Here is a 14,685-nt window from a genome sequence, read left to right on the forward strand (position 1 = left end):
GTTTCTTTAGCCATTCCCTGATTGATGGGCATCCCTTCGATTTCCAATTCTTAGCCACCAAAAAAAGGGCTACTGTCACTGGTTTTGTACAAATAGGTTCTTTTACCCTTTTTTGGGATGTTTTTGGGACATAGACATAGCAGTGGTATTTTGGGGTCAAAGGTTATACAGTTTTCTAGCCCTTTGGGCATAGTTTCAAATTGTTCTCCAGAATGGTTGGATCAGTTCACAATTTCACCAGTAGTGCATCAGTGCCTCAGTTTTTCTACATCCCTTCCAACAGCCAACATTTTCTTTTTTTGTCATATTAGCCAGTCTGATAGGTATGAGATGGTACCTTGTAGTAATCTCAACCTCTTGGCGGCTCTCCCACCGCTAGCTTCTGCTGTGGTGCTTTGGGTTGTGCTGCTGCTGCTAGGCTGCTGCTTCCAAACTCCTGGCTTAGCCCTCTAGTGAATTCCGATCGCTTCTCTTCCTGTCTCTGCTGATCTTCACCTACTGTCTTTACGCCCATCCCCAGCACCTAGCATATGTATTTGGCACATAATAAATGCTTAATAAATAATCATAAATTGTTGATAGACATGAGTATATCGTATTTTTCATCTTGTTCCTTTTGAGTAAGACCTGTCTTTTCACAGTCATAATCTAGTCACACATCTTATCCCTCCAAATGTCAGTGATACCCATTAGGTCAGATATACTTGCTTGCCTTAGAATCTCCAGTTACTCTAGTTTGTTCACCCATTGTATGTGGACATCTGAGGCCATGGGTTTTGTTGATGGCACCTTTCTTAGATTTTGTCTTCTATAAATCACTGAGCATCTCTACTTAATGTGTACATTTTAACTGTTCTCTTTATCCTCTAGCTTAGTAGATGCTCCTAATCAATTTTGTCCTTTACGCTTCCTTTTCAGTTTTTTTTTTTTATCTTTGGAGGGGGGAAGGCAGGGCATTTGGGGTTAAGTGACTTTCCCAAGGTCACACGGCTGGTAAGTGTTAAGTGTCTGAGACTGGACCTCCTGACTCCAGGGCTGGTGCTCTATTCACTGCATCACCTAGCTCTTGCCCCCCTTTTCAGTTTTTTACCTTTTTTCACTTTTGTCAGACTCCAGGCAAATGTTTTTTATCAATCATTGTTAGGTGCATTTCTCTTCTTGAGCTTATTATTCCTTTATTTTAAACTATAGTCCAGAAATCTAAACCAGTTCTCAGTCTTATTAAATAAATAACTATTCACTTCCCCAAATTGGCCTGTCTTTCTTGAAACCCTTGCCTTCTATTGGTAGCATTAGTAATAAAACTACTTGCTTTGTCTCTAAGGGCTTCACTTTTCTTGCTCAGGGCTTTATAATCTTTAGCAGTGTTTTCTAGATTGCATTTCATGGAATCACTTACACTGATGTGAGTGTGGGTAATCCATTTTTTAGGCAGTTCTTTCATGTCTGGAACACATGCAGTCATCTCCACAGTTACTTTCAGGTTGAGAAATGGCTGTCACAGTAGCTCTCCACAGGGAGGGTTGCTGTCCAGTATTGTTTGTCTCTTTTCTGTTCCTTAGGAGATGATTTTTCTCCTGACAGCACCTGTGGATATTTATCCTTTCTTATAGTTCAGGGGATCATAAGGGGATCCAACTTAATCTTCTCTGGGAAGAGCTTTGTATCTATTACTTCACTCCAAGTATTCTGTGGTCTTCCCCCCTTTTTTCCTCTTATATCCTTCTGCCTTTCAGTTTCCTGACATAGGTCAGGATTCCTCACTGGCTTTTCAAATCCTTTTTCTTATTGTCTTTTATTGTGAAGGTCTTTTTCCTCTTTTTTGAAGGAACACTTGGTAACCTTACACATAGAAAAGTATTCCTCCAGCCCATTTACCTTCTATTTTGGGAAGAAGACTAACTTGTTATTTTGAACATAGATAGAAGTTATTTGACTGTAGCAGAAAAGTAAGCACTGGGGGGGTGGAGTCAAGATGGCGGAGTAGAAACAGCACCTCTGCAGGACTCTGGCTTCCACCTTCCCCAATTCATGTTAAAGGGGACTCTGAACAAACTTTGGAGCTACAGAACCCACAAAATGACACAGAGAAGATAACCTCCCGCTAAGGACACCCCGGCAGGCCGGCAGGAATGGGCCAGTGCTGCACTCTGGGAGCTGAGCCCAGCCCCACTCCGAGGCTTTAGCCCCAGGGCGGGCCTGACCAGCCGCTGGCCAGAGAGACTCCAGATCAGCAGCAACTGTGGCCGTTTCCAGAATTATCAACATATTGATGCAAAGGACAAAGTGAGAGGTCAGTGCAGTCTGGACTTTGGGACCCAGTAGTTGGGAGTGCGTGGCTTTTGACCCCCAGGGCGAGAAGCCGCTGAGACACCGGCACAGCCAGCCAGCGCCACGTGGCAGCTTCAGCTCCTGGACTGCAGAGTGTAGGGGGACCAAGCACCTGTCTGAGGGGTAATTGCTCTTGCTTAAACCTGCTTGGATCTGGATTGCAGTCTAGGGTGGAGGCCTTGGGGGGTGTGACCAGTTTGCCAGAGCGTGTGGAGGCTTTAGCAAGGGCACCCAACTAATACCTCCAGCAGCTGATAAAACCCCAGCGTTTGGGACAAAAGCTTCCCTGTCTGGTGGCAGAGTCCTACTGTGGCAAAAAGTCCAGGGGTCAAGTGACTGAGGGGCGACATGACCAGGCAAAGGAAACAAAGCAAACAGAAGAATCCAACATAAGACTCCTATTTTGGGGACAAAAAGGAGCAAAGCATGGAACAGGAGGAAGACAGTGAAGTCAGAACTCCTGCACCAAAAGCTTCAAAGGAAAATACGAGCTGGTTACAGGCCACAGAGACCTTAAGAAGCAGATAAGAGAAGTGGAGGAAAAATTGGGAAGAGAAATGAAACAATGCAAGAAAATTACAAAATGAGAGTCAGCCTGACTGAGGAAAATAACACCTTAAAAAATAGACTAACTCAAATGACAATAGAGGCTCAAAAAGGCAATGAGAAGAATGCTTTAAAAAGCCAAATTTGCTAGATGGAAAAAGAATCTCAAAAGCTCACTGAAGAGAATCATTCCTTCAGAATTAGATTGGAACACATGGAAGCTAATGACTTTATGAGAAATCAAGATGCTGTTAAACAGATCCAAACAAAAGAAAGAATAGAAGGCAAGGTGAAATATCTAATGGGAAAAACCACTGACCTGGAAAATAGATCCAGGAGAGATACTTTAAAAATTATTGGACTAATTGAAAGCCATGATCAGGGAAAGAACCTAGAAATCATCCTCCAAGAAATTCTCAAGGAAAATTGCCCTGATGTTTTAGAACGAGAGGGCAAAATAGATTTTGAAAGAATCCACCTGTCACCTCCTGAAAAAGATCCCAAAAAGAAAACTCCTAGGAATATTATAGCCAGGTTCCAGAATTCCCAGATCATGGAGAGAATATTACAAGCAACCAATTATTTATTAATTAAATAAATAATAATAAAAATAATATTAAGCAATTAATAAAAATAATTACTTCATTCAGTGTTGATCCACTTTTGAAAGATTATGACCCAAATAATATTGACTTTTCTTTTTAAATTTTCCATTTCAGCATTCTTTTTGTGTCCTTTCTAGATACGATACAACATTCCTTGTCATCTAACTGAAATCTCTTGTGGACTTCTCTGCAATCAAATGTTAAAATGTGGAATGCATAAATGTAAAAGGATTTGTCACAAAGGAGAGTGTCTTATAGATGAGGTCTGCAAACAGCCGTGTACAATCGCTAGAGTTGACTGTAATCATCCTTGTATGGCTTTGTGCCATCCATCTTCACCTTGCCCTGTGAATTCTTGTAAAGCAAAGGTAGGTAAGCCAATTAATAGAAAAAGCTTTGTTAGTACTTGTACTACTACTTCATTATCCTAAAACCGTCATCAACCGTCATGTGACCTGCTGTCTGTTTGGGAGGTGCTCTCATGACCATTTGAAATTCACATCTGAGTTTGGCCACTTCCGTCAGCACCCTGATTTGGATCTTCTTTTCCTCTTCTACTCTATAATTTCTCCAACTCCTTTCTGTCGAAGCTCAGTGCCTTCTGTCTCTTTCTGTATACCTGAACGAAGACGCCTTCTTTAGACTTGATGGATATGTCATGGGGACAGGAAGGACACTGAGCTGAACGAAATGGAAGGGAATGTCAAGAGGTAAGGTTAGAGAGCTGTGGGGAAGAAAATTGTCCCGATCGTAGGATCTCTCTTTTTCTCCTTGGATAACCCAGTGTTCCCTCAAGCCCAATATTTCCACAGTCAAACTCCTTAATTTCTCCTCTAAACTAGCTGCTTTTAGCCATTTTTTCTCTGTTGCTGTCAGTGATACTACTGTTCCAGTCTCCCAAACCAAGAATCTGCAGTCATCTTTGACCCTTCTCTCTTCTTCTCTTTCAATATTATGGGCCATTCTGCTGTTAGGAAATGATCTAGGATAACTTAACTGTGTCTGAAACAAAAGGATGATCCATCTAGTTAAGCAGTCTGAAATTTTTTTGAGGTGTAAATAAATTACACTTCAGATTTGGTCGAGGAACTCAATCGACTATCATTAGGACCTTTTGGCATGGGAGGGAAAGATCAGTAATTATAGGCTGAGCATCTAGGTACGAAATTCATGAGTACCTCTACCTTCTAGAAGAGAAAAGGAAAGGGTTTAATGCCGTAAAAGTTTGATGCCCAGAAGCCTGGAAATAAGAAATTAGTAAATAAGTGTGAAATTAGTAAAGAAAGATTCATTCATATTCCAGGGAAGAACAGAGATAACTGTATCATATAGAGTTACAGGTTTTGGCCACATGCCCATTTTTTCTATTTTTCCCTGAAGTTCCTAGTTGTAAAAACCTTTAGAAAACTTCCTTGGGAATTGTGTGTTCTTCTTTAAGGTCGGGGCAGGGTGGGGAAGCAAAAGAAGCTGGGAGAAGAACTCAGATGGAGGAATGGGTGGTGGTGGAAAAGGGCAGATGGCCCAAGACTGAGCAGTAATCCGTGGGCACATCCCTAGTATGGTCGTTTCTACCAGCACTCACCTGGGGCTGGTCTCTTGTCCTTTCTGATGCCCCTCAGCTTTTTCCCTTCCTTTCTTTCTCAGTCTCGGCCAGAATGATCAGATTCTTCCCTTACTGTGACATTTCTAGCTCGGCTCCCTGCTTCCTGTTTTCATCTCATTGCTCCTCTGCCCAGGAACCCGTGGTGGGTGGATCTTCACTGTCCAGTCCTGTTCTTCTTCCTGACTTTCCGAGTCTTCTGTAATCTACCCTCATGACTTTATCTTAGACTTGAGTGTGAAGTGTTGGAGCAGACCGTAAGCATTATAAAGTCCACTCCCTTCACTTTATAGATAAAGAAACTGAGGCCCAGAGAAGCCGTTATTTGCCCAAGGATTCATATCCAGTTGGTGGCAAGCTTCCGGTTAGAATTCAGGCTTCTTACTCCCGTTGCTTTTTCTCCTGCATCAGATTCCCTCCTTATATGCTGTTTATAGCATCTTCCCAATCTTTCTGGTACTGTTGAAGATACCACCGTCCATAGACTTAATTCATGGAAGTCATTGGAGTCATCTCCATCTCCCTCTCTCTGGCCCTCATACCACATAACTAATCATGTGCCAGATCTTGCTAGTTCTGCCTCTATATCATCTCATATCCAACCCCTTCCCTGCTTCTGAAGTATTGTGGTTTCCTCTGAATTAACCTCTGTGCTCTGTTTTCATCAATCTAGCCTCCACACATCTGCCAAAATGGCATTTCAAAGCACAAGTATGAGAATATCACTACCTTGCTCAGTAACCTTCAGTGACTCTGTCTTGCCTCAAGGATCTAATACAAATTGTCATTTGATATTTAATATCCTTCACAACTTTGCTGCAGCCTAGATTTCTAGACTTATTGCACATTTGCACATCCTACTGTCTAGCAAAACTGCCCCTGCTATTCGTCACGTATGCTATCCCGTGGCCCATCCGTGTACCATTGCACAGGCTATCCCCCATTTCATCTGGAATGTACTTCTTCTTCACATCTATACTTATGTGTGTACATGTTTCCCTCTCTAAAAGAGCGGCTACGTTTGTAGCTGTAGATGCCTCCCATGCTGAAAATAAGTGGCATTTGTATTGGTTGTATTCTGAATTTGCTGATCTATGTACATTTTGTTTCCCTTAATAGATTGTAAGCTCTTTGTGGGCAGGGATAGTTTCATTTTTGTTTTTGTATTCACAAATACCTAGGACAGCACCTTGGTGCATAGTAGCCACTTACTGCTTGTTGATTGATTTGTTTACATTTATTCATTTTATCTTGCCATTTAAATGATGTTTAGGGTCAGTGATTGTCTTTGCGTTTTCCATGGTCCATTCCACTCCACAGTAAATATTTGTTGAGGGAGTCTGATTTACTGATGTGGATTGAACTGATGTTGAAATTTTATACCAAGTAGACTTTCTCAATCCAGTTAATTTTACAAGCAATTTAAAATCTTATAGGGACTAAAATTTTCCTTAAAATATTCCTTAAAATTTTGCAAATCAAGAGCAAGATTATGCATGGTTAAAAAATGTCAGAAGTAATGTCAAACTTAAGCTGGTGAGGGGGTGGAGCTCTGGAAACTGGGATTGCATCGTGTTCAGAGTGGGGCTGATGTCAGCTGTGCCTTTCTGTGCTGTTAATTGATGAATTGTAATATAATTGTAGGTGGAGCTACAGTGTGAATGTGGGAGAAGAAAAGAGACCATGGTCTGCTCTGAGGCTTCTAGTACCTATCAGAGGTTGGTGCTGTCAAGCTTTCCCTTCTCCCCAAATTGTCACAATCTGAATACTATTTCTCAGTTTGCAAAGTGATTTCTCTCATTTCATTTTACTCTCATGATACTGACAAGTCCATAATGTCCCACTTTACAGATGAGAGGGGACAGAGACAAGGGCTTCAGAATCCCACTGCTCTTTGATGGTAGATGCAGGACCGAGACTTCAGCTTTTAGACTTTGCCCATGTGGGCACCCACCATGTTAAAACCCCAGTTAGCCGTGGGTAAAGAGAAGGGGACCTTCATTTTCTTTTAGGCTTTAGAAGCCTCCAGGCATGCAAGATAGACATGATCAAAGGGAAATTCTAGAGCAGAGCTTGAGAGACAAGTGAGACAGGCTTCCAAAAATGTATGAGGCTTCCAAAAGATCTAACAGTAGATGCCAGTATTTTGACCGATGTTCTTTGAACTGAATTATGCTGGAGGTAAAATTCATCTTCATCTTACTGAGTGCCTACTGTGTACACAGTCCTGTGTTAGAGAAGGCTAGAGTATGGGGTATACAAAGAAGGTTAAGTGAGAGCAGAACTCAGTCTGGATGGGGAAACAAAACTAATAAATACCCTGGAAATAATTAGAGAGTAATACGAGGCACTTTGTAATCAAATGCTGTTAGTAAATAATAAGTTCAGAGAATGGAGAGAGATCAGTTGGTTCTTAATTGCTACAGAAGAGATTCCCATGGCCCATTGTGTTTGTGATACAATAATTAAATAATGTTTTGAGAGTTTTCAAAGGATACACTGATAGCAGCCATGAAGATTGTTTTCTGTAAGGCAAGAAAGCCACTTGGGTTCAGACTGCATTGGCTCTTGACTCATTAATTTTGCATAAAGGCAGTATAGGTCAGGTAGCTGCACATCCTTCATTCTGTTTTTATGAGAAAGAGGCAACCAAACCCAAGGCAACCTGATAGGGACTTTTTTTTTTTTAATAAAGAGAGCAGATTTCCTCAATTGCCCTGCTTTCCACCCTCCAAAAAGCAAAACAAAAAAGAAAGTTTCACAGCTGCTTGCTAGAGTCATTGCCCTATTTTCTATGTTATCTGTATCTATAGGACAGTACAGTACAGTGATATTTATTATGATAAAACTGAACCATCTAAATGATATTAAACATAGGCTATAGAACTTTAGAGAATTATATTTTATATTTTAGAATTCTATTTTTAAGAAGTGAGAAAATCTTTTAGAGTATGAAGAGTTCACTTCTCAATCAAAGTGATTCAAACAGAATACTCTAGTCCATAGTGATACTGGAATAATAGTCAGTAAGCATTTGTTAAGCACCTACTTTGTGCCAGACACCTGCTTAAGAGCTGGGGATATAAAGAAGATAAAATAATAGAGGTTTTACTATATATAGTTTATTCCCTCTGCGTTAAATTTTACTCTAGCTGCTAAATATTTGTACTATAATAGATCACAAAGGAGAAAGATTTACTGATAAATTGGAGGTTGGAGAAAGGCCAGGTCTCAGAAATGTTGTATTCCTGGGTTGATAGCAGCAGAGACTGAAATCTGATATCTGCCAGAGACAGAATGTATATTCTTGTTTGTCAGTGTCTAGTTGATAAGGTGAATCTGAGTAAGTGTTAGGAAATTAATTCAGTTCAAAGGGAAGTTGAGTTTATAGCTTTTTACTTCTGGGTTTGTAGAAGGGGAACTGGAAGAGAACTGGAATTTGGTTGTGAATAGGTGGGGCAGAGTGGGTTTGTAGGTGATATTGAGGGTTTTGAGATTCAAAATAACGTAGACTGAGTTTGTAGTGTAGGATCTTTGTTATTTCAGTGAAAATGAACCATGTCTAAGATTTGACTCTAAATGGTTAAGATTTTGTTTTTAAGTCTAGAGCCTTTTTTAGGTGCCTTTACAAATATGCAAGTATGTATTACTAATCTTATTGCTTCTCCTTCTGACTGTTGGTTAATAGAGAGTCATAGAATTTTAGTTTGGGGAGATGATTTTAAAGTAATCTAGTCTAACTTTCTAGCTGTTATAAGGATCCTTCCCTAACTTCTAAACAGTTCCAATGATGTGATGCTCACCACCTCACAAAGGAGCTCATTTCATTGTTTCACAGCTGTATTTGTTAGAAATTTCTGCCTTTTCCTGATCCTTCTTCTGTGCCCTGGAGAATGTCTAATGCCTCTTCTTCATGAATCAGGAAGACTTGAGTTCAAATCCTCACTCAGACACTAACTAACTAGCCATGTGATCCTGCACAAGTCATTCACCTCTTGGCCTGAATTGCCTTACCTGTAAAATGGGGATAATGATAACAGTGCCTTCAGGAAATTGTTGTGAGGATCCAGTGAGATAACATGTATGAAGCACATTGCAAAGCTTAAAGTACTGTACAAATGTAGTCTATTATGTGAAGCCAGTCGCTCTCCCTCCTATATTAGTTCAGTTAATATTGAACCTAACTATAAGACTTTATTTTTAACCCTGTTGATTTCCATCTTCCTAGATCTGGCCTTAATTATTTCATTCATCATATTAGCCATTCTTCCTAGCTGGGTATAATATGCAGATCTGAGGAGCATGTTGTCAAGATCCATCCAAGTTATTGATTAAAAAAAAATAAATAAATAAGCGGTTGAATAGGAAATGAGTAAGAACAGAGCCTGACAGCACATCCTAGTGTCCTTCCTCTAGAATAAAATTAAGTCATAAATCAACACTCTTTGTTCATGGTTATTCAACTAGCTGCAAATCTCTCTAACTGTATTATCATCTGTTCTTTCTTCATTTTGTCCATGGCATCATGGAAAACTATGTTAAATAACTTGTTGAAATCAAGATCCAGTAGAGAGACAACATTCTCCTGACACACTAAACTATATTTACTCTTAACACTTCAAGGATTTATTGCTTCCTCACTATGGATGCTTTTTTTAGAAATTATGTTTTATTTTTTTCAGTGAGCAAAAATGTACCTTTCCTCCTCCACCCTTCCTCTCACTCCATTTCACTGTTGAGAATGAAGAGAATAGTCGAACAAAACAAATTTCCTCATTGGGCATGTCCAGAAAGTATATGTCTCATTCTATATTCTTGAGTACTTCACCTCTCCATCAGGAGGTGGGTAGCCATGTTTCATCATTAATCTTCTGGAACTGTGGCTAGTTATTAACACCCATTAGAGTTCAGAGTTGTTTGTCTTTACCGTATTGTTGTCTTTGTATCCTAATTCTGCTAACTTCGCTCTACATCATTTCATGTAAATCTTCCTCAGGTTTCTCTGAAAATATCCCTGTTATTATTTCTTGCAGCACAATAGTATTCTATCATATTTATATACATAACTTATTCAGCCATTTCCCAACTGATAGGTACTTCCTTCATTTCTATGTCTTTACCCTAGCATAAGTCTGGGATCATTTCTTTCCATGGTTCACAGCCTTTTTCTGGGCACCAGTGCACTCTGCACATGCCCTACTCTGTACCAGGCCCTGTTCCCAGTGTCCGCAAATCTCTCTGTCTCCCTATGCTGACCTGTTCACTGTGCTTTTTTCTTGGATTTCTCCATAAGGATGCAGTCTAGTGCATTTTCTAGATTTGTTTGGAGGAGTTTCAGGTGAGGAGTTCCTTACTGTTAGAGTACTATCTTATCTCCACCAATGTTCTTTACTTCGTAGACAGTCTTGGTGAATTTCTAACACCAGAGAAATTTATTACTAGTGTGTAACTGTATGATGCTGAAACTCTGAACTTAGCTTGATCTGTATAACACACCGCTTGTAAGACCATAGCTGAAACTTTCCCAGCTTGGCAGAGTTTGTACTTTTTCGGCATAGCCTTTGAGAACTCAAGATCACCTCCACACAGCAATGAAGCGTAAAGGTTGAACTTCAGTGAAAGACTAGCCTTTAATCTTATAAAAATAGGAAATGAAGTTAATTTGGCATGACTTTATTAAGTGTAGGTCAAATTAGATATGTGCACCCAGAAGACTTCCCCACAGTTTAGCCCAGTGCATTCTGGCTGCGCAGTGGCAGAACCAAAATCTCCATCTTCTTAGATATTTCATCTCTTGAGTCCCCAGAATTCCATACCAGATCCTCCTTATTTATGATACCTAGGCTTTGTTTCTGGGGATCTTGGGATCTAAAGACTGCAGAGCTGGGAATCATGAAGTTGAAATGACAGGAGCTCTGAATTTTCCTTTTGGTCAAATGTGTCATGTGTGTATGTTTTTAGGCCTGGTTTGATGTGTTTGTTTTTGAGATACCACTTGGCAGACTTGGCAGTTTTTTGCCATATTGTTTCACTTAATGAGATTGATATTCAGTGAGAAGGCACTTGAAGGGTATATAAATTACTGAAGAGAAGCAGCATGGCATAGGGAATAGAGAGCGGTAGTTGGAGTTTGGAAGACCTGCATCCAGGTGCTCCCTCTGACGCAACATGGCCAGGTGCCTCCTGCGCCCCAGCCAGTCTTTAGGACAGGTAAGTTGCAGATCTGCATCGGGAGAGGCACTTTTCCTTGCTAGAAGTTTCCGATCTCAATGAAATCAAAAGTCTGGTCCTAATTAAATAAACTGTTGAAGTGGTTGTACTTGGAAGACTTTGTCTAAAACCACTAGATTTGATCAGATTTTTAAACTTAATACTTTTTCTATCATTCTTAGGATTGCTGCTATTTCTATGGCCACTAAAATAACTGACTTACAACTTGGAGACTCGGTGGAGATAAGCAAGTTGATTACTAAAAAAGAAATTCACCAAACCAGGTAATTTTTTTAAAGGGAAATCATTTTCAAAAGCAGAAAATAGCTTAAGTGTACAATGATTATGAAGCAGATGGAATAGATGAATGCCTGCAGGTGTTTTTCCTTCTCTTTGACTTTTCGATCAGATTGTTTTCCCCTCTCTGTCACTTCCAAGATGGTGTCACATTAAGGAAATGAGAATTTTGATGGGTGAAGACGAATGTAATTTTGAAGCATGCAGTATAGTAAATGTGAAGGAATAGTTTTGATGGAATGCTATGATTGGGAACTTTGGGTAACATTTGAACATTGAACACCTGGGCACGGAAAGGTAGGAAAGAATCAGAGATAAATTTCTACTGAGAAGTTTTCACTCAGGCCAACCATACTCCTTCCTTTCTTTCTAAGGACCAGAAAAATGAATTCCACTACTTTGACACACCCTGCTACCTTGGCTTATCCAAGGAGGCAGAATAAATTGGTTTCTCTAGTCTGGGAACATGCCTGCTGTTCAGAGATCTAGATCCCTGGGTTGCAAACTGAAAGAGAAGGCTGTACAGAGGACTGGTGCATGTTAGCTCTGCCCAGCATGCAAAAGGTGCCACCAGGAAATGCTTAGTTATATAATCAACCCTTAAGAAAAACAATATTACTTTTTTTAAAATCTTCTTTTGGGGCAGATTTCTTGAATTCCATTTTTCAAAAATATGCTGTATCAGCACACTTCATGGCTCGAATAAAGACTTGAACTTTGTGAATATTTCACAATATTTAATAACTGCATATTAAATTATGTGTACTTTGCACTGTTTTTAGATTTCATGATAAAAGTATGCTGAGAAGCATTTATTCTGTTTCTTTTTTTCATTTACTGGTCAAGGCTTCATTGTGATGAAGAATGTTTAGCCCTGGAAAGGAAAAGGTAGGTTCTACATCTTATCTACTTGAAGTTAGGTTTTATGGAACTAACTTTTAAAAATCTATAAAATGGGGATGTGGGGAGAGGGAGCAGACTAAATCATCTTTTTTCATTTTAAATCTTATAAACTCTTTAAAATAAAATAGTTGTCAAATCATAAAGTATTTTATTCAACAACTTCTATACGCTTAACACTGTGCCAGGCACCATAGGGGCTACAAGAGATATTGATGAACTGTGCATGTTCAAATAAGCAATAACTAAGGAGACTTTATAAATGTGATTACATACTCTCAGTATCACCCAGCTGCCTGCAGCACGGTAATCTCAGACCAGTACTCTTACTGATTCCATCTAAGAGTATTAACAAAGATGATCGCCGATTTTGCAGGGCACTCCTACACCAGGTCTGCACAACATACAGCCTGTGGGCTGCATGTTGTGTAGGCCTGTTCTGCACTATGGCTTGTGATCCACCCTTCATTTCCTCCACTACACTTCCACAGTGCATAATTAAATGTTTCACAGAAGATGCAGTGATGATAAATAACAGTTCTCAAGTTGTAAGCATGTTCCTTTCTCACAGTAAAAAAAAAATCAAATGAGAATTTTTAAGTTCAGTAGTAGTGCCAACCAGAAAAACCGCTGACATCGCTGGAGGTTATTAGCTTTTATTATAAAAAGGAGTGGGACATATTCAGACAAACAGGGAGAGTGTGTCATCATGAGAACATAAACATACAATCATAGTAAAATGAAAATTTACTCCAGATAAAACGCTGTAAATTTCAGTTGGATTTATGTTTTGAATCTACTTAAATTCACCTTAGTTGTTTGTTTACCATTGTTCTAAGTCTTCCCTCAGTCTTAGACATTATTTAATACCCTTCTCTGCAAAGGCACTCTTATTAAAGCACTTCAGTGTAATTTAATTAAACTCATCGCCTCTCGGTGAAAATGAAGACCTGGGTAACCAATTCTGACTTTGTTACTTCCTAAGTCTTCTCTTTTGAGCTAATTTATACTTTGCTCTGCATTTTTCATCCATATTTGCAAAAAAAGCCAATTAATCCCCATTTAGTATTTGTCCTGTACTTTACTAATTTTGTTTTCCTTTATCTCTAACAGACCAGTTATTTAATTTACCCATTTCTTTCTTAATTTCAGGCGACTAGCAGAGGCTCTTAATATCAGTGAAAGTTCTGACCCTTTTAATGTGCGGTCAGGGTCAAGATACAGTGATAGCCTAAAAGAAGATGCGAGGTATGTGGCTTCTCTGTCACTTTATCTCAGTTAAGTTGCAAGAGCTAGGGAAGTTGTGCTAAACTTTTAGAGACTAGAGGACAGAGAAATTATATCTGTGTTGGACAGAACAGGATTCCTAAAACTTTTTTGTGGCATTTTCAAATGACAAAGAAAAAGCTGGATGAAGGAAATGTATTTTCTGATTTTGTAAAGAGAAGTACAGACTGATTGTGATCCTGCCTAGTTCAGAAGGGAAGCCCAGAGGTGGTTAATCCAGGTTGGGAAGCTAGTGAGATTATTCCCTGGCAAAAAAAAAAAACTGTAACCTGGAATAGAAAAGCCACCAAAATGAGAAGTAAAGGGTGCATTTAGAAAAATAGGTGTAAACTAGTTAATTTTTAGGTGCTTACTTAATTGTCATTTCTCATCTTCCTTCAAAGGTTCATTTTGTAACCTGACCATACCTTCTTATTTTTTTGCCATTCTTGCCTATAAATCCTCTACAAAGAACACATTCAATTTGCTGAACGCTTTTCTCAGTGTCTCTTAGTTTTAAGATGGGCATCAGTGAAGTACACAGACTCTCTCCATCGATCATAGATGCCTTTCGATTTTTTGCAGGCATTTCATCTTGGGTAATATGCTGCAGCCTGTTAACACCCATTGTACATCTATCACCCTTTCAGTGATCTATAATTTTGATTCCTCATAGGTTGTCAAGGAATTCAAAGGATATTTGGTGTTTTAAAAAGATGATTTTCTTGTTTCAAGGAGAACATTGGGGTTGTCAAAAGCACCCTGCAATTTCCAAATGCAATTCAACCTCCTTTTTCACTCTGGGCCCAGTTTTTTGTTAATCTACATAGTCTATCCAACAGATATGTACTAATGAGTCGTTTAGTGGTCTGTCCATCCAATGGCATAGTATAGTTTACACAATAAACATTCTTTATTACCTGGTGTTTT

General features: G+C 39.4%; 1 protein-coding gene across 1 annotated transcript in view; it reads left to right on the forward strand.

Moving 5' to 3' along the window:
- Positions 1-14,685, forward strand: part of NFX1 (nuclear transcription factor, X-box binding 1) — a 77,814-nt gene that overhangs the window by 53,047 nt on the left and 10,082 nt on the right. The window contains exons 16-20 of the mRNA XM_069087930.1: positions 3,620-3,850; positions 6,727-6,800; positions 11,475-11,576; positions 12,436-12,477; positions 13,642-13,737. Coding sequence (XP_068944031.1) covers positions 3,620-3,850; positions 6,727-6,800; positions 11,475-11,576; positions 12,436-12,477; positions 13,642-13,737 — 545 coding nt within the window. The remainder of the gene's footprint in view (positions 1-3,619; positions 3,851-6,726; positions 6,801-11,474; positions 11,577-12,435; positions 12,478-13,641; positions 13,738-14,685) is intronic.

The sequence above is a fragment of the Petaurus breviceps genome, unplaced genomic scaffold (genome assembly GCF_028583685.1).
Source record: "Petaurus breviceps papuanus isolate PSGF00001 unplaced genomic scaffold, PetGlider_PUasm1.0 183, whole genome shotgun sequence".
NCBI classification, from domain to species: Eukaryota; Metazoa; Chordata; class Mammalia; order Diprotodontia; family Petauridae; genus Petaurus; species Petaurus breviceps.